At 38.1% G+C, this 24469-nt stretch overlaps 1 protein-coding gene across 1 annotated transcript in view; it reads right to left on the bottom strand.

Moving 5' to 3' along the window:
• The window catches only part of ACOX3 (acyl-CoA oxidase 3, pristanoyl), a gene marked incomplete at its 5' end in the record, with an annotated part of 34843 nt that extends 11748 nt beyond the window's left edge, over positions 1 to 23095 (bottom strand). Inside the window, 11 exons of the mRNA XM_081998719.1 lie at positions 91 to 210; positions 698 to 818; positions 2416 to 2538; positions 3927 to 4097; positions 4518 to 4614; positions 14214 to 14302; positions 15164 to 15307; positions 16904 to 16993; positions 18453 to 18524; positions 19562 to 19795; positions 22928 to 23095. Coding sequence (XP_081854845.1) covers positions 91 to 210; positions 698 to 818; positions 2416 to 2538; positions 3927 to 4097; positions 4518 to 4614; positions 14214 to 14302; positions 15164 to 15307; positions 16904 to 16993; positions 18453 to 18524; positions 19562 to 19795; positions 22928 to 23095 — 1429 coding nt within the window. The remainder of the gene's footprint in view (positions 1 to 90; positions 211 to 697; positions 819 to 2415; positions 2539 to 3926; positions 4098 to 4517; positions 4615 to 14213; positions 14303 to 15163; positions 15308 to 16903; positions 16994 to 18452; positions 18525 to 19561; positions 19796 to 22927) is intronic.
• Positions 23096 to 24469: the final 1374 nt, after the last annotated feature.

A 24469-nucleotide genomic window follows, 5' to 3' on the forward strand; every position in this document is an offset into this window, starting at 1 on the left:
ACTGTAATTGCTTTCAGTATCAAATTACTGCCTAATTCCATTAGCTACACACTGTTGGGTCCAGGATAGGATTCCGCAATGAAAACTTACCTTTTATGCAATTCATCCAGCTCATTAAGTAGTTGCTGGTTTGCTGAAGCAGGACATTGTTATCTCCCTCATATGTGCAGTTTGGATCATTGTCATTTCGGATTTCACCCAGACGATTCACTTAATAAGAACAAGTGCACAATTTAATATATTGCAATGTATTAATGGAAGCTAAGAGGGATGAAAGAATTTTCTGTGACAAAATGCAAGAGAGTTGTCTGTTCCTGTATGTATAGCTATTGTTACCAACAGATGAGCTTGGAAGTTCACTGTTTAGCTTATGAAAATTAATATACTGGAAAGATTTTAGAAAACTGTGGCATTCATCTTACAAGGGGAATTTTCATCTCTAAAGTCTGCATCTTTACTTTTGGAACTGAGACTGAATCACATTATATAGTCTGTCCAAATCCTGGTGCAGATGCTGCACGGGTTTAGTTCTTTTTTGTGGTATCAAGTATAAAATGAACTTTAAGAATATGGATATGAGGAAAGAACCCTTTCTAAACACATTGCTAAAATTCAGACATCATGATGCAACAGTCAAAGAATACATCAACATAACCATTCTATTTCTGATCAGTGTATGCAGTAGTCTGTAACTTACTGGCAAGGTAACCATGTCCTCCACAAGCTTCTCGGCACTCCTGAGCTGCCTGCTGAGCAGTCCAAGAAGACAGTGGTTTGCTGGCAGCAGATAAGGCATGAATCTCACGTCCCAAATCAGCCTTTGTGAAAAACAAGTTACAAGTGACTAATAACTTTTATGCAAAGTAAGTTTGTGACCAGTTAAAGCCATAGCTATGTGTGCTGCTCTACAATGAAGAAAAGAGTAACTGCCAACACATACATAAACTTTTCTGAGAACTATGTAAGGGCAGAGGATAATTTTTGCTCCCACAAAAAAACCCTGCCACAACTGAAAAACCTTTAGCACTAACTTTAGTATATAGGACAGCAATAATTTGTGCCAGGTAATGGACACATGGGTACACCTTAGCTCAGATGTGCCAGCTAACATGGCATTGCATGGGATAGTTCACTGCTCACCAACCTTTTCCTCCCAAAGATGGAGGGGAAGGTCGTTGAAGGTGGCATGTCTGGAGAAAGCTTCTGTCCCCTCTGCAACATAAGCCATCCTTCTCTCCCCAGTCAGCAAGGGGATATTTACAATATTTACTGCCTTACAGGGTTTCCACTAATCTTTTAAGCATCAATTTTGCAAAGAGTAGGAAAACTGTACCCCCTCAATTTCCAGAGTACCAGAGTTGCCCACATTTACACTAACTCTGCTGGCCTTCCTTTGAAAATGTGTTCAGAATTCCGGTTTCTGGAGATAGTAGGCTGATACTAACAAAGCTTGTTTAAGAGTAACTCCCTGGATGGTTTTTTGTTTGTTTGTTTGTTTTTTTTTCCTTTTTTAAGACCTCCCGTAGAACAAACGGACTTTGTAAGAACTATATTCTTAACATTGTCAACAATCATATTTTTTCTGAAAGCCACTGTTTTGCCTAAGGTTAGTGACTGCATTGGAGACTTCTAGAGATAAAATATCATATTAAAATAATTAGACACATTCTTCTGTGGTTTGTGCAAAGAGAAGAAATTAGCATACCCAGGCATTAGTACACAAGTCTTTCATGAGCTTTATTTTAGCCGAAAAAAGCCTGAGTGTTTGAGTCTGATCCAAAGTGTAGGCCCTAAAAATTAATATTGTCAAAATCAGAAAAAAAAAAAAAAAGCTATAAAAAAACCCCTGCAGTTATTTTGGTTGAGAAACAGTCCTTACACAGAGACAGATAGATCAAACCATTTCCTCTGTAAAGGGGTGACTTCCAGTGATCTGATGGCGGATGAAAAATTCAGCATTAAGACTCAAAGGTCTTAACTTTTTTCTCAAAAAATACTTACCCTAATGAATGAATATGAATTGCAAACTCAAGACAGACTCACATAGTCTGTGCAGGAATTAAGAATAGCATAATTTCAGAGTCTTTGGTACATGTCCCCTGCAGCATCATTTACAACAGTTATAAAATGAATTTGCATTATCATCATGTATTTATGATAAACAATTCTGGAGGGGAACATAACATTAAATCCCACAGAAATCAATAAAACTTTAACCACTCCATCAAAACTAATTTGGATGCTTTTCTGAATGCAACTTTAATCATTACTTTGCGTAGCCCATATTTCTCGAGATGTTGCTCTAGCATTCTTCATTGTAAGATGGACTAAGACTTCTAAGTAGGTCCTTCATTTAACAATTTCCAGTTTATTATGGTAAGAAGTCAGCTAAGAAGAAATGTGTAAATATCTCACCTGTCTCTGACTCCTTTGCTTTGTCAATAAGCCTGCATAAAATTCAACAAAGTTCTCAAACAGGGATTTTGAGAAATAATCTAAGGCATATGTGGCAGCCAGATAAGGAAGAAGACGCCATTGCTAGAATAAAAATTAAACAGATTTGATCACAAATTGTTATGTATTTAACAGTTATTAACTATAGTTAGCTATATTACCTATCTTATAATATTGAACCAACCCATTCGTTTTTACTTTGTTCAAATTGCAAAACTGTTGTACGAAGAAGAAAACTTAACAATAACCATCTATAAACATAATTAAGTGTAACTAGTCTGTACACAAGTTAATGTTATTCTAGTTCATGCATTTTATGAATTTGTGATAAACATTCTGTTAAAGCAGTGCAAAAGTTCACTGAAGCTTTGGGGTCCAATGACATATTTTTGCCATATATTTGTCTATACAATGTCTGGCATGCCGGGCCCAGTCGTGATTTGTACCAACCAACATGACAACGATTCCAACTGTTTCACTTGCTTGTTCATTGCTGAATGTATGTTAGCACTGGTTGCATTCTGTAAAAAAATCCCAGGGCTAGGAAGCAGAGAAAAAAGCATCTTTGCTGCTCCATGTAACTTGGAACCCATGAAAGAAAAGAGAAACTGCTTGAGGAAGCTTTTGTGGTAGAGCAAGAAAGGAATGAGAGGTTCAGCAAGCAGAGCCCACAGAACAAGCCAAAACTGAGCAAATTTGAGAGACTTGAAGAATAGTGGGAAGCAGACCCTGGTTTATGCAGAAGAGGTGGAAGAAGGCAGCTTTTGCCAGTTTGTAGAAACCCATAAAATCTTTTAAAGTTGCAAGACTAAGTGCAAACCTGGAAAAAAAGCATTGCAAGGACAAACTGGGTAGGTTTGTTTTCAGCACTTATATATTAACCTTTCTCATTCAGCAGATCTGAGTTTTCGCTATTTCCCATATACCCTACATACTCTTGTTCTATTTTTTCAGCGCAAAAGGTGTTCTTCATCTGCATAATCTGCAGAAAAACATTGGTTATATTTGTCTCAAAATTAGTGCTAGCTTGAGACTTCACCACCATGAATGTCATTGATTTCTACATTTTTAAAGCATAAAGGCTAAAAAAGAGAAAATTAGCACAGCAGCAAAAGAGGCACTTACATTTAAAAAAAACTCCACTAGTTTCTGCATCTGCAGTACTTTCATGTGTGCACAGAAGACAGCCTTTCTCTGAAAAGGTTACTATTTTAGAAGACAAATGTTTCTAGGTACTTCAGAGAAACATCAAGATTTTGGGTTTTCCTATTCCAAGAATTTATGTCAAAAGTCTGATCATACCAGGTGGTCCTGAGTTGGAATGAATCCCCACAGCTGCACTAGAACACACTTCAGATGACATGGACAACTTTAATTTCACTAACTTCAGTGTCACTATTTTGATCTGCAGGAACTCTGAATCTAAGTTTCATGGCATAAAAGTCTGTAGATGTGAATTACAAAGTATTTACCTGTGTTTGGTATTCAAGAACAGGTATTTCTTCTTCATCATTTGGTCCAAACTGACAACGAGCCGCTGAGAAGCGAATGGCTATTGATAAGGCAAGTTTTAAATTGGTCGTGGAAACTGCCGTGATCAAAATTCTGCCAGTGGACAAGGATCCCAGACGCTCTTTAACATCCTGAATGAATAAAAGGCACAGACTGAATGGTGAGGTTAATATTTCATTTACCTCCGCTGTAAAAAGACAACTCTGGTAGCATGATCAGAAGCCCAGAGGTTTGGCCAATTTTGTTTCTTGACACATTCAAATAAGGCGTTCAAGCAAGACTCAAAGTAGTTCCTCTAAACTACTTTGGGATCAGTGACGTAGCACAAAGAGCAAGAAGTCAGTAAAATCAGTAAGGTGAGTTAAGACATCTCTGAGAGGCAACTAAAAAATGAGCATTCTTACTATCTCATGTGAAATCATCAACAGCCTTATTTAAGTCAAGGTATCTAGTACTTCCCAACATGAGAGGCCCATGCTCTAACTCTTAACGTACTTATACCTTTGTATATTTAATGAGATGTATTAATGAAACAAAAACTTGATTCATACCTTGGTTGAACTCGAGCACTTCCCCTCAGCTGTGACATCTCCAGCTGTATTCAGTATGTTTTCTTTAGGTATTCTGACATTGTGGAACATGGCAAATCTGTTTAAACAAATACACAAGCAATGTAAAATCTACCTTGACATAGTCAGAGGTGTCTCCATTATAGAAAAAAGGTCACAAAAAAGACACGATTGCACAATGAGCTCAGGCATATCAGTCAACTGAAAACAATGTCCATCAAACCAGGTAGGTAATTGTAGGAGAGTATGCCTGGGAGAATAAAGGCTTTCAGACTCAGGGCAGCAGAGGAAATTTAAGATGGGAAATTATTTGTTATAACTCTTCAGTTAGTATTTTTTAAAACAAAGATTCTGCTTACAAAACCAAAACAAACACCTCATTGACTCTAAGAAACCATTCAGCAGCTTCATAAGTAAAAAAGTAAATAACTAAAGGAAGGATGAGCAATGTATTGTTTGCAGGGAGGGACAGGTAAAATTACTTATTAGAGACCTTATACAGAAGCAGTTTGACAGACACTTTCACTGACAGCCGAGAAACCTGAACTGCATTCTCAGTCTGCATGAGCTTAGGTAACTTAGCTTGATGTGTCAGCTATCGAAAAGCTTGGGAAGATGAACAACTTCCTTCTCCTGCTTAGAACCTGACTGGGCCACAGTGACTCCTAATAATTCCCTGCCACAGACAATTCTGCTGAACCACATGCTTTACTGAAGTGTTGTTCAGTCCAGTCTGCAGAATGCTTTGGAACAGAGACACTATATATTTTTATGAGTCTAAAATATAGATCTGTGAGGATCATTCATGTTACTGCAATACAAATGAGGACATAGCTGAAATAGTGCCCTGAGAAGGAACTGAATGGAGAATTTTCCTTTGTTTAAACTTAGACTAGGATTTTTGTTTCCTGGAATGTGGCATCTTAAAAAGGAAGAGCAAGATAACCTTTTCTAAATTGTGACACTCTAGCAGCAATAAAGAATCAAGTTGTTAGAACAGGCAGAATGTCCTGAGTTTTCATATTCTTCAGGAAGAAAGTGTATGAACTGTTTCACTCCAATGGGCAATACAACTTGGCACAATAGCAGTAATAGCAGCTCCACTCACGAATCTCTCAGTATCTAATAGCACTTGAAGAGCTGTATTTGTAATCAAAGCAAATTCCTTTTTCCTGCCAATACAGGCTGATCTATTTAATAAGGCTCACGAGAGCCAGGTCTTTCACATTAACAAATTACATAAGGGCTGCATTGCTGCATGTGCTTTAAAATTATGAGTTGTTTCCAAGGAAACATATCTGCATACTGAATTTATTCAGCCTTAGAGATACACAGTATTTTCAGACTTAGCCACAGAGAAAAGCATGCTATCCTAACCGAGAACCAGCCGCTTGCTGGCTAAAAGTGCTTTATTAAGTGCCAGTTGCAGTGAGATAACACTACTTTGTAACAGAAGCAAATATGGAATTTCCAAAAATCTGATTTCCATCTTTGTTAATATTTTTTTCATATCACTGAAAATAAAAAATCTCATTTAAAAAAAGATCTTTTGGTTAAATTCACATTCCCTGCTCCCCAGATCCCAAATAGAATCCATGACAACTAAAACCATATAGCAACTCCAATATTTTAAAGCAATAGCATGCATGTTAGACAGAACTTGAGCTTTTGAATTATTATTACTCATTACTTTAATTACAGGAGAGCATGTGTGGCAATGTTTAGGTCCCTCATTTAGCACTCTCTTTTCCCAGTTACTGTACATCCACAGAGCTACAAGAAGGTGCTTCCTCCTAGGAGCTTACAATCCAAGCATAAGGCAAGAAGCTACAAATGTGTTCAAAGAAACAGTGAGGCAGACACTAACTACTGAAGAATATTTTCTTGGTATGATATCTGCCAGGCACAGCACATTGGCAGCTAAGCATTGGTATTTTTTTATAAGCCATCAGAGCAAATGAGAATTTTAAGGAGGAATCTTGAGCGATGAAAGTAAGGGAGCTTCATGGATGTTTATAAAGGGTCCTTCCCAGGTAGGAAAAGATTAATGAAAGCAAGCAAAGAAATATTATTTTAAAAAGCTATTGAATAGGTGATAAAAACTGGAATCATAAACCAGACTAAAGAAGAGTTGACCTAACAGAGAGATGATACAATCTTTGGAGCACAGATCAAGACGATGTTTCAAAGGGCTCCAGCTCTTGGGCCTTCTCTTTGCAAACACCTATTTGGAGCATGTCTAGTCCTGTGTGTGATGAACGGTAAGATTCGCGGTAGTAATGACAATGAACAGGATGGAAAATTGTCCTTTTGTTGTTTTACCCTGTAGTGATTAGTTCACTCAGCAATGCTGTGCAGTTGTAGAAAATTATTTATATTGATACCTGCTTGAAACTCAAGAGTTCTTAAACAGCAAATTCAAATCTACTAGTATATAAATATAAATACTAATAACCTACTTTTATGAAATTCAAGCTTACTAATATTGAACATGTGGCAGTTATGTGCCAACAAAACAGCTCCCAAAATGACCTAAACAGTTTTACCCACTTTCACCTGTTGTGATACAATCCCACGTAGTTAAACTTAGAGGATTTTTTTTGCTGGAAAGAGTGAAAAATCTTGTAGAAATTTTTATTATAATCTGTCTGACATGAATATAATGTAGCTAATTCTGTATCACGTAAAATATTACCTAGAATTATTTTGATTACAAACCATATGTATACCCTTCTTATAAAAATGTTTTTCACAGCTAGTGAACCAGAATACTAAATTTCCAATCATTATTTAACAATCTATTTTCTTAAAATCAAAATTAGTTCAAATAACAGTTTTTGAAAGTTTGATATTTTTCCTTCATATTGTCCATTACAGACACATTATTTCCTTGTTTTTCTGTAAGCTGCTATCAAAATAAATGCATATATGATGGCAAAAACTTTAAGAAGCATAAGACAGAGACAGAACTAGCAATTAAAAATCACACAGAAAATTCCCATGCATAAAGAAATAAGACATATTGCCTATGAGCATCAGTGTTGAAAATAAAAGGAGAATCTCACAGGACCTATGAGTTAGGTGACCTTGTGAGATCATTGCCAGCTGCTGTTCTGCTCTTTCTCCAAGAACTTTGCTATCTGAAATCGTTAGACATACTGGACAATTTGAACTTGATATTGGAACATATTAAAAATCAATAGTAAGATTTAATGAAGTCAACGATCACATTTCTAATGCTTATTAGCCTAGAAAGCATAGTGAATAGACGTGGACCACATCTGTCAACGCATTCAGAGGAAAAATCTTAAAGAATTGTAGAAATACCTTACAATAATGGAATTGTATACACAGTCATGGGGATATCATGTACCAGTAAGTTTGGAAAATGGCTACATTTCACATGGTGATGACAAAACTATAGGCTTGAAAGCTACCCTACTTAGGACCTCTTCTGCATAGCAAATAGTGTGATGGAGAGTAAGACTTCTCAGCAAGACAGACAGATAGCTGTCACTTCAACTATATATCATAGGGCTCTAAAGCCGTGTGCAATTTTGCATCATCTGGCCTGTAAAAACCAACCGTATCACATAGATTTCTACCTACATTAGCTAGGCAGAGTGAAGCACTATTCCGATAGTAGCATTCTTGTTTGGGTCCTTTGGCCAGTAGTTTAGGGCACATTTCAAGCAAAGTTAATCTTATTGACTTTAAATCATGCAATAGTCATTCATCTGGTGTACAGTAATGCTGATAAAAAAGAGCAACTGGAAAAGCTACCAGCTCCTTTTGCCAGGACTAAATTAATAAGCTGTTACCTATAGTACAAATAGCTCAAACATGCTTTGGTGCATTTCAGATTCAGTAAAATGCCTTTCCTGCCAGCTTTTGTTATTGACTACGCTAGAGATGGTGCAGTGACAGTTCCTTCAGTCCTTCCAGCCAGAAACAGAAAGCAGGTGAATGGTATTGGAAGGCTGTGAGTCAAGTGATCTCACGGCTGTTTATGGGATACAGTAAGCCTTGGGAGGAATAACACTTCAGAGGTTTGGTGAAAAACTTGCAGAAGGAAAGAAAACAGCCACATATTCCAGACCGAAATTCACAGAAATGTTAGGGTTGAGAAGACTTACAGAGAAGCTGGGGAAAACTTCAAGGCAATATTTTAACTCTAGTTTCTACAATCAAGGCTCTAATCTAAGAATGCAGCTACCAGTAATGCTCAATAGCAACGATAAAGCAACATAGCATTTTATAGGGCTTCTAATACTATCTTAATGGTCTTCATGGACACACAAAGACCCACTCACCCTAAAGTTCTTATAGTCTAAGTGCCAGTCTTGCAGGAGTTCTGGATGTGCAGACTCCTGCAACTGTCAAGAGCTGAAAGACCTCTGCTAAGGAAGAAAAACGGTCGTTTGAAGTTCACTGCAGATATGAGGTTGTATTTCTGTGGTTGATAAAACAAATGCATGACCAGATCTGAATCTACTAATTTCCTTATTAGCACCATCAAGTGTCTGTCAGTATGAACCGGCTATGGCTACAGAGTTTTGATGTACTTTTGAGTGACAAAAATGAGGGGATAAGGCAGCACTCTTTAGCAATGGGACTACATCTTAGCCATGTGCATAGCGCCGTATGTACCCATATAGTGTCTAACCTTGACTGCAGAAACTAAGTGGAGAGGGCAAAACAGGGAAGTATCAATGACTCCACTGCAAAAATCATTGTTTTGACTTACACTGCAAATACACAAGATGTGTCTTGCAAAATATTTGGTTTAACTGTGGAAGTGGCACTGTTCACAAGGATAGAAGGATTGATGGTACTGTATTCAGTTAATTTAAGTACAGGTACAGGCATTTTTAACTTTTTTTTTTTTTTATAGCTGCTGCATTACTATTGCAATTGTTTGTGACTCTGGTCAGAGGCTGCAAGACAATAAAAATATTAAAGAAGCATAAGCTTGTTTATTTGAGAAACAGGACTGATTTCTACAGTTGCTTTCTTATTCACATCCCTGTACTATCCCTTTCCCCGCACTGGAACAGCCTCTTTTGTGGCCTTGGAGTGAAACAGACCTGACAAATGAGCTGACTGAAGACAGCTGAATTTGGGGTTTTTTTGTCCAATTAGTTTTCAGGCAGTTCCCTAGGTGAGTCCCCTACACAAATGTTTGTCCCAGCAAAAAGAAAAAGGCAGTGTATGAGTAGAAGCAAACAACCAAAGAAGCTGAGTATGGAAATGATCTTCACCTAGCTATTGCTTCAGATTGTAAGGTGAAGCTCCAAGAGACTGTGTAGGCTTCAACCATGTATTACAGTCCCTATCTTCCTAGTGAAGTAACTGCAACCAGTACAAAATTTAAATAAGAGTTAAGAGGATAAATACTAGCAGACAAAAACTCTTTGAAGGACTAGACTTTAATTTGTTCTACCCTTAAACTAGCAGTAGCAGAATCTTAACGTATTATTGGCATTCTGATAGTGAAATAGTAACAAAGAAAAAAAAATTAATCATTTAAAAGTCATCTGTAAAGACTTGGAGGTTGCGTGATGTATGCCATCTTCCCCAATATATAAAGAATTGTAGTGAGGCATTTCAGAACCTGCAATCTCTTTCCAGGAAGGATTCTTTTACACAAATGATTGCTTTTCTGCCCAATAAATCTGCTTTACACATTTCCTCTTGAGTCTCTTGTTTTGTTTTCAGGATCCAGAAAGCTGAATCTGGCCTCACTGATTGCTAGAGAACATGCTGAATGTCTTAGCATGTTGTATGTGTGGAGAGATTGATCCCATTTTAATTGTACACGATAGGTTGTTAAACAGCTAATAAAAACCTTCAGTTTTCCAAACTCTACCATTATAATTAGATACAGCTAACAATTCTTCTTCCCCCAGAAAGATACTTTTCTCCCCTTCAAACAAGTCAGTTAAAATAAATAGCTTTCTGTCTGGTAATGGTTTGCTGTATCTTTGATAGCTTGATTTCACTAGTTCTTCCTGTATAGTTTTTGTCTGCTCAACAAACTGTACACACATTATCAGTGGATACAGCTGAATGAGCTCAAAGCATGTTTTACAGACAGGCATGTTAAGCACCACTTCAGAAACACAACTATAACTGATTTTCAAAGTCTTCCCCACGCAGATTCAGTTGGGCATCATTTCTGTTTCTGGAGGGGAGAAAGCAGAAATTTGCTGCTAGTTGCAACTGGACATGAAATCGGTCCATCACGGATTCAGTGGCAATCATTTACTGATGTGTGCTGCAGCAATGGGTAATTTTGGTAATGTTACATTAACCAGGGCAGACAAAAAAAAACAAAGGGAAGAAACAGAAATGCATATCAGCACTTACCCAAGTTCTTGCTTTATATCACTGCTCTTATGCCTGCCATTCATTTTACTGAAAAGCCCCTGGATCCCAAATACCCAGGATTTTTTCAGTGGTGTGTTTTTTTTCCTCAGCCACTTCCATTTTGAGACCTCAGTGAACAGCACATTTCAAAGACCGCCAGAGCACTAGGAACAGGTGGACAATTTTATATTATAAAAATAAACGCTGAAGCACTTGCATCCCCTTGTGGCGGTCTGATTTATTTTTTGGTAACAAAATACAAAACCAGTCTAAACTCTCCCTAAAAAAACTGGAGTTCTACTTTTAACCATTTATTGTTGTAAATTATAAAGCAAAATATTTTAAAGTGACATTGTCTTTTTTGTCAGGGTAACAGAAGTTACAAAGACTTGCAAAACCCATGTGATTTTAGGACATTCCAATTATGAAGCTATGAGAATTATTTGGAAAGACAGACTTAGAAGGAGCAGGTTAGTCAATTAGATTTACACTGCAAAAAATTCCCACATTACTTCTGAAATTCTTTCTCTTACTGAAAACATTACACTCTGCATTAGCAGGAAACCAGCCGTCAGCCAAACGACCCACAAGATTAATTGTTTTACAAAGCCAGAAGTGACAACTACAATCACCTACACTGTTCCCTTACATAGCATAAATAAGTGGCATTTTCCAAGGAAGCTCTGGAATTTCTTCCCCAGGTCCTACCTAACCATTCAGGAGCTTAACTCTCTATACCCATTTTGAAAATTAGTAGTATATACTTCTTGAAGCGCAGGAACAAAATCTGACATCTCTGATCTTCACTCGGACCATTTATCCTGAGTGTAACTACATGGAAATATATCTGATTTACTAAGTGTCTATGGTAGTTGAATCAGACTTCACATATACACTCAAAAAACTGTCAAAGCATGCAGTAGAGCCTAACACATGCAGTCACAGCATGATTGAATGTTTTCTTGTCACCACATACACCAGGCTTCTATAGTGCACAAAAACTGCAGGCTGTGCTTTCTCTGGGTTAACCTAGGATATAAGATTACCAGACTGGTTAGGAGAACACCTTGACAAGGCAGTGTCTGGTGGTCTAGGATGAAATGTCTCCCTCTGAATCTGGCATTTTGCAGATCATGCAACCAACAGCCCATCTTCTAGAGGGGCACAGCTTATCCTCTCTGCAAACAAATGCAGAGCTATGAAGCTACTACCTCTCCAGTCCGCATCCAGGCCTTCATGTACCTCTGAGAAGCAATGTGTACAAGTCCCAACACTTTTGACAGCTCCGTGTGAGCAGGAAGATTGCAAAGCGAAAACAAGTTCTCTGGTTCTAGCAAACAATGTTGGCATCTAGCCTCAGATCTCTCCAAAGTAGCTGAGGTAGATTAGGAACACAGGCTCCTACACTTTTCAGCTGAATGAAGGGTATCTGTTGGTAACCTTGGGCTCCCTCATCCCTCTGTCTTCAACTGCAGGTGCTGTCTTAAACTTAAGCTTTCTCATGCAGGGACTATCTTAATCCATTCTTAAGAGATCTAGATCCAGGAGTGGGGCACTTCAGGCACTGTTGTTAGCAGAAATTAATAACATTTTTTAAAGCAGCATACGCAAAGTAAACAGAAAGATTAGAATGCCCTATGATTGCTTTAAAACATTTTTTAAAGCAGCATACACGAAGTAAACAGAAAGATTAGAATGCCCTATGATTGCTTTAAATGACATGTGATGTCATAACTAAGATAAGAGATTCCATCTGACAGTAAGATAGGAAGTTATTGGTATTGCTTATTTACAGTGTATTATGTAGATTATCATTTCAGATTATTCAGTTATTACTGATATTTTAAGAAATGCTCTGTTTTCTCCCAGTAGATCAAAGGATAAATGGATTTTTAAATTATGTTCATTCTGATGCCATGTGACCAACACAGTCTTATCCTTCCTCATGTTGAGCATAAACTATGCTGCAAATTAAGACCTAACAGCAGAATTTGACCATTTCTACAGAAATATGAAGCTGAATTACATTTAGATTACTCAGGCCCATGCTGCTGTGCCATCTGGTGGCTACCAGTTTGTAATGCAGATGCAGGCAAAAATACCCACCAAAATGAAATCCCCCTTCTTTTGCAGGCCTTTTCTCACTTTTTCCTCTATAAAACTTAATTTTCTGTATTTTTTTTTTAATATCTTTATTTAATCTGTGTCTTCAAGCAACAGAGCATTATTATTATGAGAATAATCTATATAAATATAAAAGTCAGTGCTATTTTTGCCACTAGCAGGCTCTTTGGGACATCAGGAGGAGGCTGGAACAGGCAATAAACTACAGAAGACCTACGACCTTCTGGAAAGCCAGCCAAAGCCACTACATTTGAAAGCAGAATACCTTAGAATGTCTATACTTTGTTTACTGCAATGGCATGTTATGAAGGACAATACATATATACGTAACAAACTGAATCAACAGAAAGAGGTAAAACTGAGGCATAAAGAAGTGACACCCTTCCCTCTTATTATTTTAGATCTCTGTCTTTACACAGAGCTATGTAACTAATACAGGGGTTTAAATCATAAGTTTTACACAATGGCTGTTTTAATACAGAAATCTACCTCCATTTCCTTACTGTCTCTCCTCCCCATCAGACGCCTTTGTTTACTAAAGTAGAGACATAGTAAGGCCACTGAAGTCCGTGACTCAGAAATGGAGCCCAGGTACTTTTTTATTTCAACTGTACACAGAGAATACAGGAAAAAAATAACTAACCTTCTCCTCCTCTTCTGCACTGAACAGGATTAGTCCAGAAATCCCATGGTTTAAACAAGATACCTAGTTTCTCTACTGGGTCTCATTAATCTTACATCTTTACTAACAATAAACCTCGTCTCTGGACTTCCGTTAGCCTTCCTGTGGGCTGGAAATCAAAGACAAAATAATTAAGGGTTTACACCCAGATGGGTGGAGAGGATGGTTCTGTTCTTTACTCAGAACTTAATGGATTTTGGGGTTTTTTTCATTGTAATTGTTGCAGAGTCTATGACTGCAAGAATGCTCGGGGTTATTCACAGAGTATCAGTGGCACTTCGTGTTCTAAAAAGTGAGAGAAGCAGAAAGACTATAGTTATTCAGACAGAAAATACTGAAATTCAAGATTTTTCAATCTGTTTTTTTTTTTTTAGAAATACCAACAACTTAAAACCACTAGCAAATACCTCAGAAGTAAAGACAGAACTGACACAGGACGATATTTGCACCATTACAGTGTGATATAATCTAGAATATTTCCTCCTTCAAATGGATTGACTTACCCATGATCCAATCCATTCTGCCCAAGTTTCTTTCCTATGTCACCTACCATGACACCTGGCATTGGTAGGAGAGTTTTTGTATCTCGAATCTGCACAGAAGTGGAACAAAACATTATTTTAGTTGTGGAACAATGAAGGTTACTGGTTGAACTTTTCAAACAGTGAAAATATTCCCAACTTGTATTCTGTTATTAATGCTAAAGAAAGCTCTGTTTTTTTCAAGAACATAATCCTGAATATAACTTGTACTTACATATTCTCTTATTCAGGACACAGGTCCCTTTATGAAAATTACTTTGGCAATATGACACTAATTACAACACTGTGTTAAATACAGCTTAACACTGATGACTGCTCTCATCAGACTGGCATTGAAACCTTCAGGCATACAAAGGTGTAGTAGGAATCAATGGAACTTTTATGTAACAAACCGCTTTGAGATACTCCCTAATCTTGTAATAAACTCTGTTCAGTCTGCAACTAGCTCATTTTACTACATACAACTTCTCTACTGCATTAATATATTTTCTAATACCTTTAATATTATAAACTGATCTCTGTGGTAAAATTTTGCAGGTTTCATGCAGATCAGTCTGCAGTATTGGCAGACATAAATCACCTTAAGCCTCGTCCAAGACTTTCAGGACTTCATATAGAATAGTTTAGTCCTAACTATATAGGTAGTGGGATTATCTGGAGGCTTTTCAGCTCTTTAGGTATTTTTCAGGTTTTTGGTAGAAAACTGACAGTATAAAACTGGCTGTACAAACAAACATCACAAAATCAGTGAACAATTAAAAACAGTACACTTGTTACAATTGCAATAAATGTTGAAGGCATTAATTAAACAATCTGCTGGTCAGATATAAATAACAGCACAACAGAAAGCCTTTAATGTGAACACACTCCCCCCCCAAAGAAAAAAAATATTAGCAATATTTCTGCCCTACCTGTACAATAAAGGAATGTAATCCTTGGCACTGTCCATCCGGAGTATAGAGCTGGGCGTACACAACTGCATGAGTGGCATGTTTCCCCATATTACCAACACAGAACTTTGCAGCTTCAAAGTCAGGAGTATTGATAATAAATTCCTGTAGCCAGCAAAGAAAGGAGTAAATGATATAAATCATAAAAAACAACACATGGCTATTTTCTTTTTTTTTTCATGACCATGGTAATATTTTGAAAACATCCATTAACTGCCTGGGTTTCATTCTGTACTCCACTCCAACAGCTGACATCTCTCTGTGTCTTACAATCTCTTATTGTAAAGCCTGAAATTCAGCCTTTTAATTGCTCATTTAAGCAGTTAAAAAAAGTAAAGCAAAGTGATGGACTCAGAAGCATTTCCTAGCTCTTAGGTTAAGCTGAGCTGCGAGTCCACGTGAGGGACTGTGCGGGCTGTTTCAGCTGTGAGGGCTGAAACCTATGCAGGGACCACCTCCTCAGGCAGTTCTGTATGGAAAGGAAGCCTGGTCGACCGTGTGAAAGGCAGCACACTTCCCAGTCTGGACAACTGGGGGACCATGAGCAGTGGGAATTCTGGAGAATATATGTTTCCTGAAATTCAGACATAGCTTCAGCATTCAGATTTTTAGATTCCAAATAGTGTGCTTTCTGGATGTAAAAGAAACCTGAACTCAGAGCTCCACGATCTTAACAAAGACTTAGTCATTTTGGTCACTTTTACTGCAGTGCACTCATCACGAGTCTATAATTCAATTTATTTAAATAGAACTTTTCATGCTGCCAATCTCACAAGTTTAGTTGTTTCTTTTTTTTGTTTGTCTTCTGGAAAGGGATCTGATCATCCATGTTGCATAAATGCTCATTGAATTGCTTGTATATGAAAAAACACAGGCTGGAATGTTGTCCTACTGAAGAATATAAAATCTTATGTTTCAAATCTATGATTCTCATTTCCGACTCTTTTGAAGCCACTTCATGATGTGACATTGTTTGTTGACGGTAATAGCACCCAGTTCTGTATATTACAGTGCAATAAAATGCCACAGTCTTTGGGGGAGATGATGACCCTACCTTCTTGGGACATTAAATAACACATTTTAAATTCAACTTGGCATAAACCAAGCATGTAGATGACAAAGAGAGGGAGAAAGTTCTACTAGCCTCCTCTCCCAACTTCCATTTTCTTCTCCCTTAATGTAAAACTACGATGAGTTCTATTCATTTTTATTCAAAAAAACGTTAGGACAATTAATTTATTTCTGCATTAGTGTTGATTTCAGAAAACAAATTATTAACATTAAGCACTATCCTAATGGAAAAAGTGGTTTACTGTATTCCTCTCTGGGTCTCTCTGATAGTCATGTTACGTCTTTTTTATATTTCTTTTTCTCATCCTAATCTTTGTATATAAAGCCTTCATATTCAAAGACAAAAGACAATTTAATCTGCATGTACAACTATTCCTTAAGAGACACAACAAAGGAGAAGGATGCTATCTTTATTTTATATCACAACCAGAAGAGAAAGCATGAAAACAGAAATTGTTGGGTTTATTCTAAATATTTGTAATAACGTAAATATCTGACTTTTTTCTTAACATTTGGAGTTGAACTTGATTCTTTCTTGTTACGTAAAGAAATCCCTGAATCATTCTGTCTTGTTAGTAAATAACAGAGCTTAACAATGTCAAACATTATTCCTGTGCATTAAGGACTAACCTGAGTGCTACGATCAAATGTGGCAGTAGTCCGTATGCCTTTGATATTAGTTCCATGGCTGAGTTCAGTCAGAGCAAAACATCCAAAAATCTAAATAAGGAGGTATAAGGCACAGTTCAAGACCACTTTATTACAGCAATTAAAACTGTGAGATTTTCAAATGATTGCACATTCATCTGTTGGAAAGTAACTTGCAATTGCAAGAAACCAATCAAATGTAACCCTGAGGCTAGGACATCATGCTTGCAGTAGGGTAACAGGCATTTTTTTTCCTTTGCTGATGGCTGACTCATTCAGGCAGGTACGGATTATTACATCCACTGACTAAGTTTTCAGGTGTCTGGGTTGAAAGAACTGTTGCATGGTGAAAATCAGCTAGTCTGCTTGCATTACAAGCAGTTCTGGGAACTCCCAAAGTTAGAGGAAAAATGCAATGAGGCTGCTTATTTTTTAAATTGCAAATAGCCTAGATTATTCAAGGGGATAAATTTACATCCGATCAATGTATGTATACAGTTCGTTCTCAGCAGCATTTGGGAACACTGCCTGCTTCAATCCACACTGAAATATGCATGCTGCAACCCCTTACCCTTGACTGGTTTGGCCTGTAGTACATAGCCTTCAGTAACAAACCTTTGAAAAGCAAGTGAGAAAAGAACAAAACAAAACACAAAACTGAAGCAAAATTATTCTGACAAATGCATATCCTAAGGCTTTTGCTTAGACTGAGAGTCATTAAAAAATTAATTCTGGTCTTCAACACGGGGTATCCAATCAGAACTACATAGCAGTATATTGCTGTCTACGAGCAGACAGATAAACACATAATTTCAGAAAATTAAATAAGCAAGGAAGATAAATGGTTGGGGAAAAAAAAAGTGATAAATAATAACAAAAGAAGCATGAAGCTCAGTTTGGGTGCGTTCAGCACATATATCTTGCAAAATCAAAGAGTGTCAGGCCAGACACTGAATGCTGCCCACGTGGCCAAATGGCATAGATAGGAGAAACTGTTTAGGACTGGCTCCTTCTAAACCAGATAGGCTGCACTTATTCTGCAAGGTGCTTGGTCCTGAGTATCCACTGGACTCCAGGTGATGTTTCTGTGGCATTAAGACATTATTATTTTCCATTCTGTAGCATCAGAATGGAATTTTTATAGCATCATGGCAAGGGTATGTGTTGCACAGTGTATGACATAGATGTGGGAGGTAGGAGTGTTTGAGCATGCAAAACTTGCTAGGATACTCTTAAATGACTGTGGACAAAGACTAAACCGGGGTAGTGTCATCTTATATTATCTTTTGGGAGAAGTCTCCAAACTTTGTCCACATGTTAACTTGGGCTGTTTAAAACAGATCCAGGAAGTGGCATAATAGCTAGCAGTGAGGATAGTCAGGGCTCAGTGCTTGAATCTGCTCCTTGGTCTTGTCTTTTGCAACTTAGAAGTACCTAGGTATATAAAGAGATCAGAAATAATACAAAGGTGCAGGTGATGCTAAGGTCCTGATAGTGCCCATTTCTTACAAGTTATAAAAAAAAAAATTACCTCCATGCTATAAACTTGTTTCACGAAGTCTGCAAACCTCTTAGAAGCACTCAAAATTGTACCTGCAAATACCTGTAAAAACAGAGAATTATGAATGAAATCAGTGACCCCATGATGGAAAGCACAAATCATGCTTGCATAATGATTTGTAACAGTGATGTCTATTAAAGAGATCAAGGAAAGTAGGCTGCACAGTAAACTTCAGACTACAGCTGGAGGAGGTAAGTCAGGATTTAAGCTTGCCAAGGTCCCTTTACAGAGGACTGAATTTTTCACAGCTCTGACCTGTTCAAGCCTTCATTGCAAACTCTTAAAAATGCTTAATGAGCTCACTTTCCACTTGTCCTTACTGATATCCCCTTGAGTGAAGTAAAACTTCTAAGACTATTCTAGTTTGTTTTATTAAAAATGGATCAGGAACTGAAGGTAGCTGCTTCAAGATCAGACAAGAACACTTTTTAAGGGTACCTTCAGTTTTTCTACATGGATATTCACATAAAAAAACCTCTAATTCCCAGACCCCTGCCATGTGAATAGTAATAATTAATTAATTCAACTAATATTATTTCACCAGCTATGTCAAGTATTCTTTCTGAAACGCATCTATGGAGCAACTGATGAACAGAATCACAGCTGCTGATGTCAGTGCGAAACTTTACACTGGTTTCCATTCCTTCTGGATTCTGCCCTGAATCAAGACACTGGGTTTTAGGCAAGGAAGTTTCTGATACCTATAACTGTAGCAAAGACACAGCCATCAAATAGGGCTCAACAAACAATTTTTTTGGCCTCTACTGCCCTAGAGAGGAGGCAGAGGAGTGGACAAAAGAAGGTGGAACTGCGGGCATCAAAATATCTTTCTGTAGCTCTGTCTATACTGCTCCACCTTTACCTTCCAGGTGGGATTCCAGCGGAGACAGGGCTTAATGACAAAGATCTACTAACTTCATCCCACAGCTCTCTGATTCTTCTGAGGAGTTAAACTGAATTCCATTTTTGACAACAAAGGACTGGGAAAAAATATAGCTTTAACAAAAAAGCAACAGAATTATGATACTACAAGACACAATTTCAAATATACACCACTATACCCTTTGAACTGTACTTACACCGCAATGTAAGAAATACTGGAGACATGGAGACCAGTCGTACATTCCTATACAGATCACCATATTAAATATCTTTAATGGGTTCTCTATGATCTCTTGCTGAGTAAGAAAATCATACTCAAAGAGCCTTCTACAGCGTAGGAATGTCAGCTCCTGATATTTCTCATGGCACAAATCTTCCCCAGGACGATGTGAAAAGACAGGATCACTTTCCAGAGCAGAGAAGATTCTGTTCTTGAGGGGGAAAAAACTGACATGAGAATGTTAATCTAAAAGCATTAACAAAACAAGTTAATGTTCTTCTAGGATAATACTAGGCCTCAAACTACAATTGTTTGATAGAAGACGTAAATTTATAAAGGCAAAATTCCAGAGAATTAAAAATATATTTAAATGGTCTCTCACTATTTATAGAGTTCATGCAGCTAAATTTTATGAAAGCTCCTTCGTCATGAAGTAGTAAGTGTGAGACTGATTCACTCTGAATGTCAGAGAATGGTATGGCAAAACTTACTTTTTATAGGAGCTTCATTATTTCACTACATGAAGCTGCTGTCAGGACCTAAAGGGCAATGGCCCTCATTCTGAGAATAAAGGTAAAACTCCAGGGGTTACATTCAGTTAGAAATATGCCATAATGGTAAAGCCATTAAGCTACCACAACAGCTCTGTTCCCAGATGAAAGCAGAAATTTACTCCATTTAATGGTACCATCATATGCAGCCACTCAATACAGGGATGTGCATCTTTTCATGTTTTAATTTGGATCATTTTTTTTTTGTTAGATGATATACCATGGCACTTTGTTACCCCAGATCTCTGTGTCTTCAAGATATCCAAATCATAGAATGATAGAATCATAGAATGGTTTGGGTTGGAAGGGACTTTAAAGATCAGCTAGTTCCAACTCCTCTGCCATGGGAAGGGACACCTTCCACTAGACCAGGTTGCTCAAAGCGCCATCCAACCCGGCTTTGAACACTTCCAGGGATGGGGCATCCACAGCTTCTTTGGGCAACCTGTTCCAGTGTCTCACCACCCCCATAGTGAAGAATTTCTTCCTTATATCTAATCTAAATCTACTCTCTTTTAGTTTAAAGCCATTACCCCTTGTAATGGGTAAAAGGTAAAGGTAACTTGTCCTATCACTACATGCCCTTGTAAAAAGTCCCTCTCTGGCTTTCCTGTAGGACCTCTTCAGGTACTGGAAGGCTGCTATAAGGTCTCCCCGGAGCCTTCTCTACTCCAGGCTGAACAACCCCAGGTCTTTCAGCCTGTCCTCACAGGAGAGGTGCTCCAGCCCGCTGATCATCTTCGTGGCCCTCCCCTGGACCCTCTTCAACAGGTCCATGACTTTCCTGTGCTGAGGGCTCCAGAGCTGGAAGCAGTACGCCAGGTAGGGTCTCATGAGAGCAGAGTAGAAGGAGAGAATCACCTCCCTCAACTTGCTGGTCACACTTGTTTTGATGAAGCCCAGGATACGATTGGCTTTCTGGTCTGCAGGCGCACATTGCTGGCTCATGTTCAGCTTCTCATCAACCAACGCCCCCAAGTCCTTCTCCTCAAGGCTGCTCTCAAGCCATTCTCCACCCAGCCTGTCTTTGTGCTTGGGACTGTCCTGACCCGTGTGCAAGACCCTGCACTTGTCCTTGTTGAACATTATTAGGTTTGCACGGGCCCACCTCTCAAGCCTGTCAAGGCCCCTCTGGATGGCATCCCTTCCCTCCAGTGTCTCAACCGCACCTCACAGCTTGGTGTCATCGACAAACTTGCTGAAAGTGCACTTGATCCCACTGTCCATGTTGCTGACAGAGATGTTAAACAGCGCTAGTCCCAATACGGGCCCCCAAGGAATGCCACTCATCACTGGTCTCCACTTGGGACATCAAGCCGTTGACTGCAACTCTTTGAGCATGACCATCCAGCCAATTCCTTACCCACCCAATAGTCCATCCGTAAAATCCACGTCTCTCCAATTTAGAGAGAAGGATGTTGCATGAAGAGTGTCAAATGCTTTGCACAAGTCCAGGCCGATGATGTCAGTCACTCTTCCCTTATCCACCAACACTGTAACCCCATCATAGGAGGCCATCAAATTTGTCAGACATGATATGCCCTTAGTGAAGCCAATCACCTCCCTATTTCCCATGTGCCTTAGCATAGTTTCCAGGAGGATCTGCTCTATGATCTTGCCAGGCACAGAGGTGAGACTGACTGGCCTGTAGTGTCTCGGGTCTTCCTTTTTTCCCTTTTTCAAAATGGGGGTTATGTTTCCCCTCTTCTGGTCAGTGGAAACTTCACCAGATTGCCACGACTTCTCAAATACGATTGATGGTAACTTAGCAACTTCATCTGCCAGTTCCTGCAGGACCCATGGACTTGTTGTGCACCTTTAGGTTCCTTAGATGGTCTAGAACCTGATCTTCTCCCACAGTGGATCTTCTTAATTGTCCTTCATATAATTTAGAAAAAAAATGCAATGCCTTAGCCTAAATCTTTTAAAAAGGTTTTTGAAGTCCCTTCCTCTTTTTTGAAGAGAATGACACAGTAAGAAAAAAAAAAAACAACAGAAGATTTCTGGTGCTTTTCTTTGAAAGGCAGGGTCATTCCCTCTCTCTGTACAAACACCACTGTTTGCCCATACAGCTTTGAAACTCCCTCAGACACAAAGCACTTGTGTTTCTTCTATAATCTTAAGTATATCAGTCAGATGCAGAATAAGGCATTTTTGATTTCTCTGATCCACCTTCTAAGATTTTAATAACTACGGAGAACGTTCAAGATTAGCTTAAATCCATATAAATCCATACCACCTTCGAAAAAGTAATTTCTGTGTCCTCCTACGTCACCAAGTCATGCATTCCCACACCATCTCTCGTGCTGCAATTAACCTCTTTTTTTGGTAGCGTTAGCTTTCAGCAAGGTAGGTATGCTAATCTCTCCAACTGCAATGCTACATAAGCAATAATGCAAGCACAGAAGATCACAGAAAATTATGTCAGGTCAGAGGAAGACAGAAATACTATGACAGTGGAATGAACTGAGCTCAGCTTAAGTGCATTGTAACACCATGGGATATATGATTTAATACAAACAGTATAATAAAGAAATACAGTTTGAAATGAACACTGAAGTTCTGTAATGTAGCACCTGCTGGTCTCCCCAGTAATGAAATGAACCTTATGAGACAGCAAAGTAGGTTGCTTACAAGTCCAGTTCTTTTCTGAAAACTGCATGTGCAAAAACAATTTCTTCATGCTGTATATCTACAGAGTATTATTAAATACTCTCTCTTTGAAAATCACATACATGCTTCTACTGATATCTCCAAAATAAAAAACTACTTACAATTCCTGCAGAGTTTACCTTTAGTTGGATGATATCTTCACCATCTAGTAAAATGGCCATTTCCTTCCAGTTAAAGGAAGCTTTCTTACGATATTTGCAAAGTGGTCCTTTAGGGAAATCTGGTAGCAAAGCATCCCATGAACTTTGGTTGTCAGCGGCTTCTTTCAGATTCAGTGGGGATGCCATTGTTAGCTAAACTGCATCAAACAGGAAAAGATATATCACAAACTAAAGTATTGCAGAAGTCTAATTTTTTAAAATAAAAAGAAATCAAAAGGGCAGTTAATTAAATCCATATACTTCTTCAAATGTATGACTACAGCAGTGCAGGGCCAATGAAAAGCTTGCCCCTCCATTTTTCTAATTCATTTGGCTTGGTACAAGCTAAGAAAAAAAAGTGCCTTTGATCAAATGTAAATTAAATACATGGTCTTTGTTATTACAATATAAGCTAAATCTTTTAAAATAAGCAAAATATGAAACAGGGACACCAATACTGCAAAATAAGAAAGTGGGGATGAGATAAAAGATCCAGGTAAAAATATAACATGTGAGTAACAATTAACTCACTTTTAACATAAATGCAAAATAATAAAATATAAAAGCACCCAAACATGCACACAAAGCCCTGTTCAAATGCAGGAGAGGCTAGTATTATCTCCAGGTTACTAGTTAATATTTAAATAACTTTTAACTAAATGGTATGTTGTTTATATGTTAAGGTATGTCTTTATATAACTGAAGTGATGAGCGATTGTTCGTGCATAAACATGAGACAGAAGACATCAGGGAAAAGGTATGAACTCTGCCCTTACCTTCCACTGGTTGAATATATGAAAGAGTAAGTGGGTAATCAAACCTTTATTTCATGCACACCCATTGCCAGAAACAAACTTATGTAAAATTCTGCACATTTGCATTTCCTCTGCCTGATTTAATCTTGTCCAGAACTGGGTTAGCTCCCACAGATCCACTCGGCTATGGGAGAACTACACTAGCTGGGTGTATCTGCCCAGGCCATTAGGAAGGTACAAGGTAAAAGGTATAGATTAAATCTGCATCAATGAACTAAAATGAAACCTTCACCATAGTGTCTTCTACAACACACATAAAACTGTAGGACCTTTCTTCTACAACGATGACGCAGTCCTGGAAAATTATAAGCACATTGGTATGCACTTCTCTTAAGTGTCATATCGCCATACTCAAGAATAAATTTAAAATAATACAACGTATGAATTTTGCAACCACACTTAAACTTCACTTTTCTTTCTCTCTTCCCTAAAATTTAAATTTTAATTTCTGTTCTGTGGTGGCTTACAACATTTTTAGTCTGTCTTCCCACTATACATTTTTTCCTGAACACACTTATTTTTTCTGTGCAGAGTTGACCTGAGACTCTTGTGTATGTGATCAAAAGCCGCTAAGGCCCCGTGAAGTCTGCTGGCATTTTGCCTGTATATATAAGGGTCATGAAAGTGCACTGCAAAACTTCACAGACCCAGCAGGATTTCATTATCAGTAGGTACAACCGCACTGCTTTTGGAGAGAAGGGGAATC

Source organism: Phaethon aethereus, assembly GCF_964289735.1.
Source record: "Phaethon aethereus genome assembly, chromosome: 4".
Taxonomy (NCBI): domain Eukaryota; kingdom Metazoa; phylum Chordata; class Aves; order Phaethontiformes; family Phaethontidae; genus Phaethon; species Phaethon aethereus.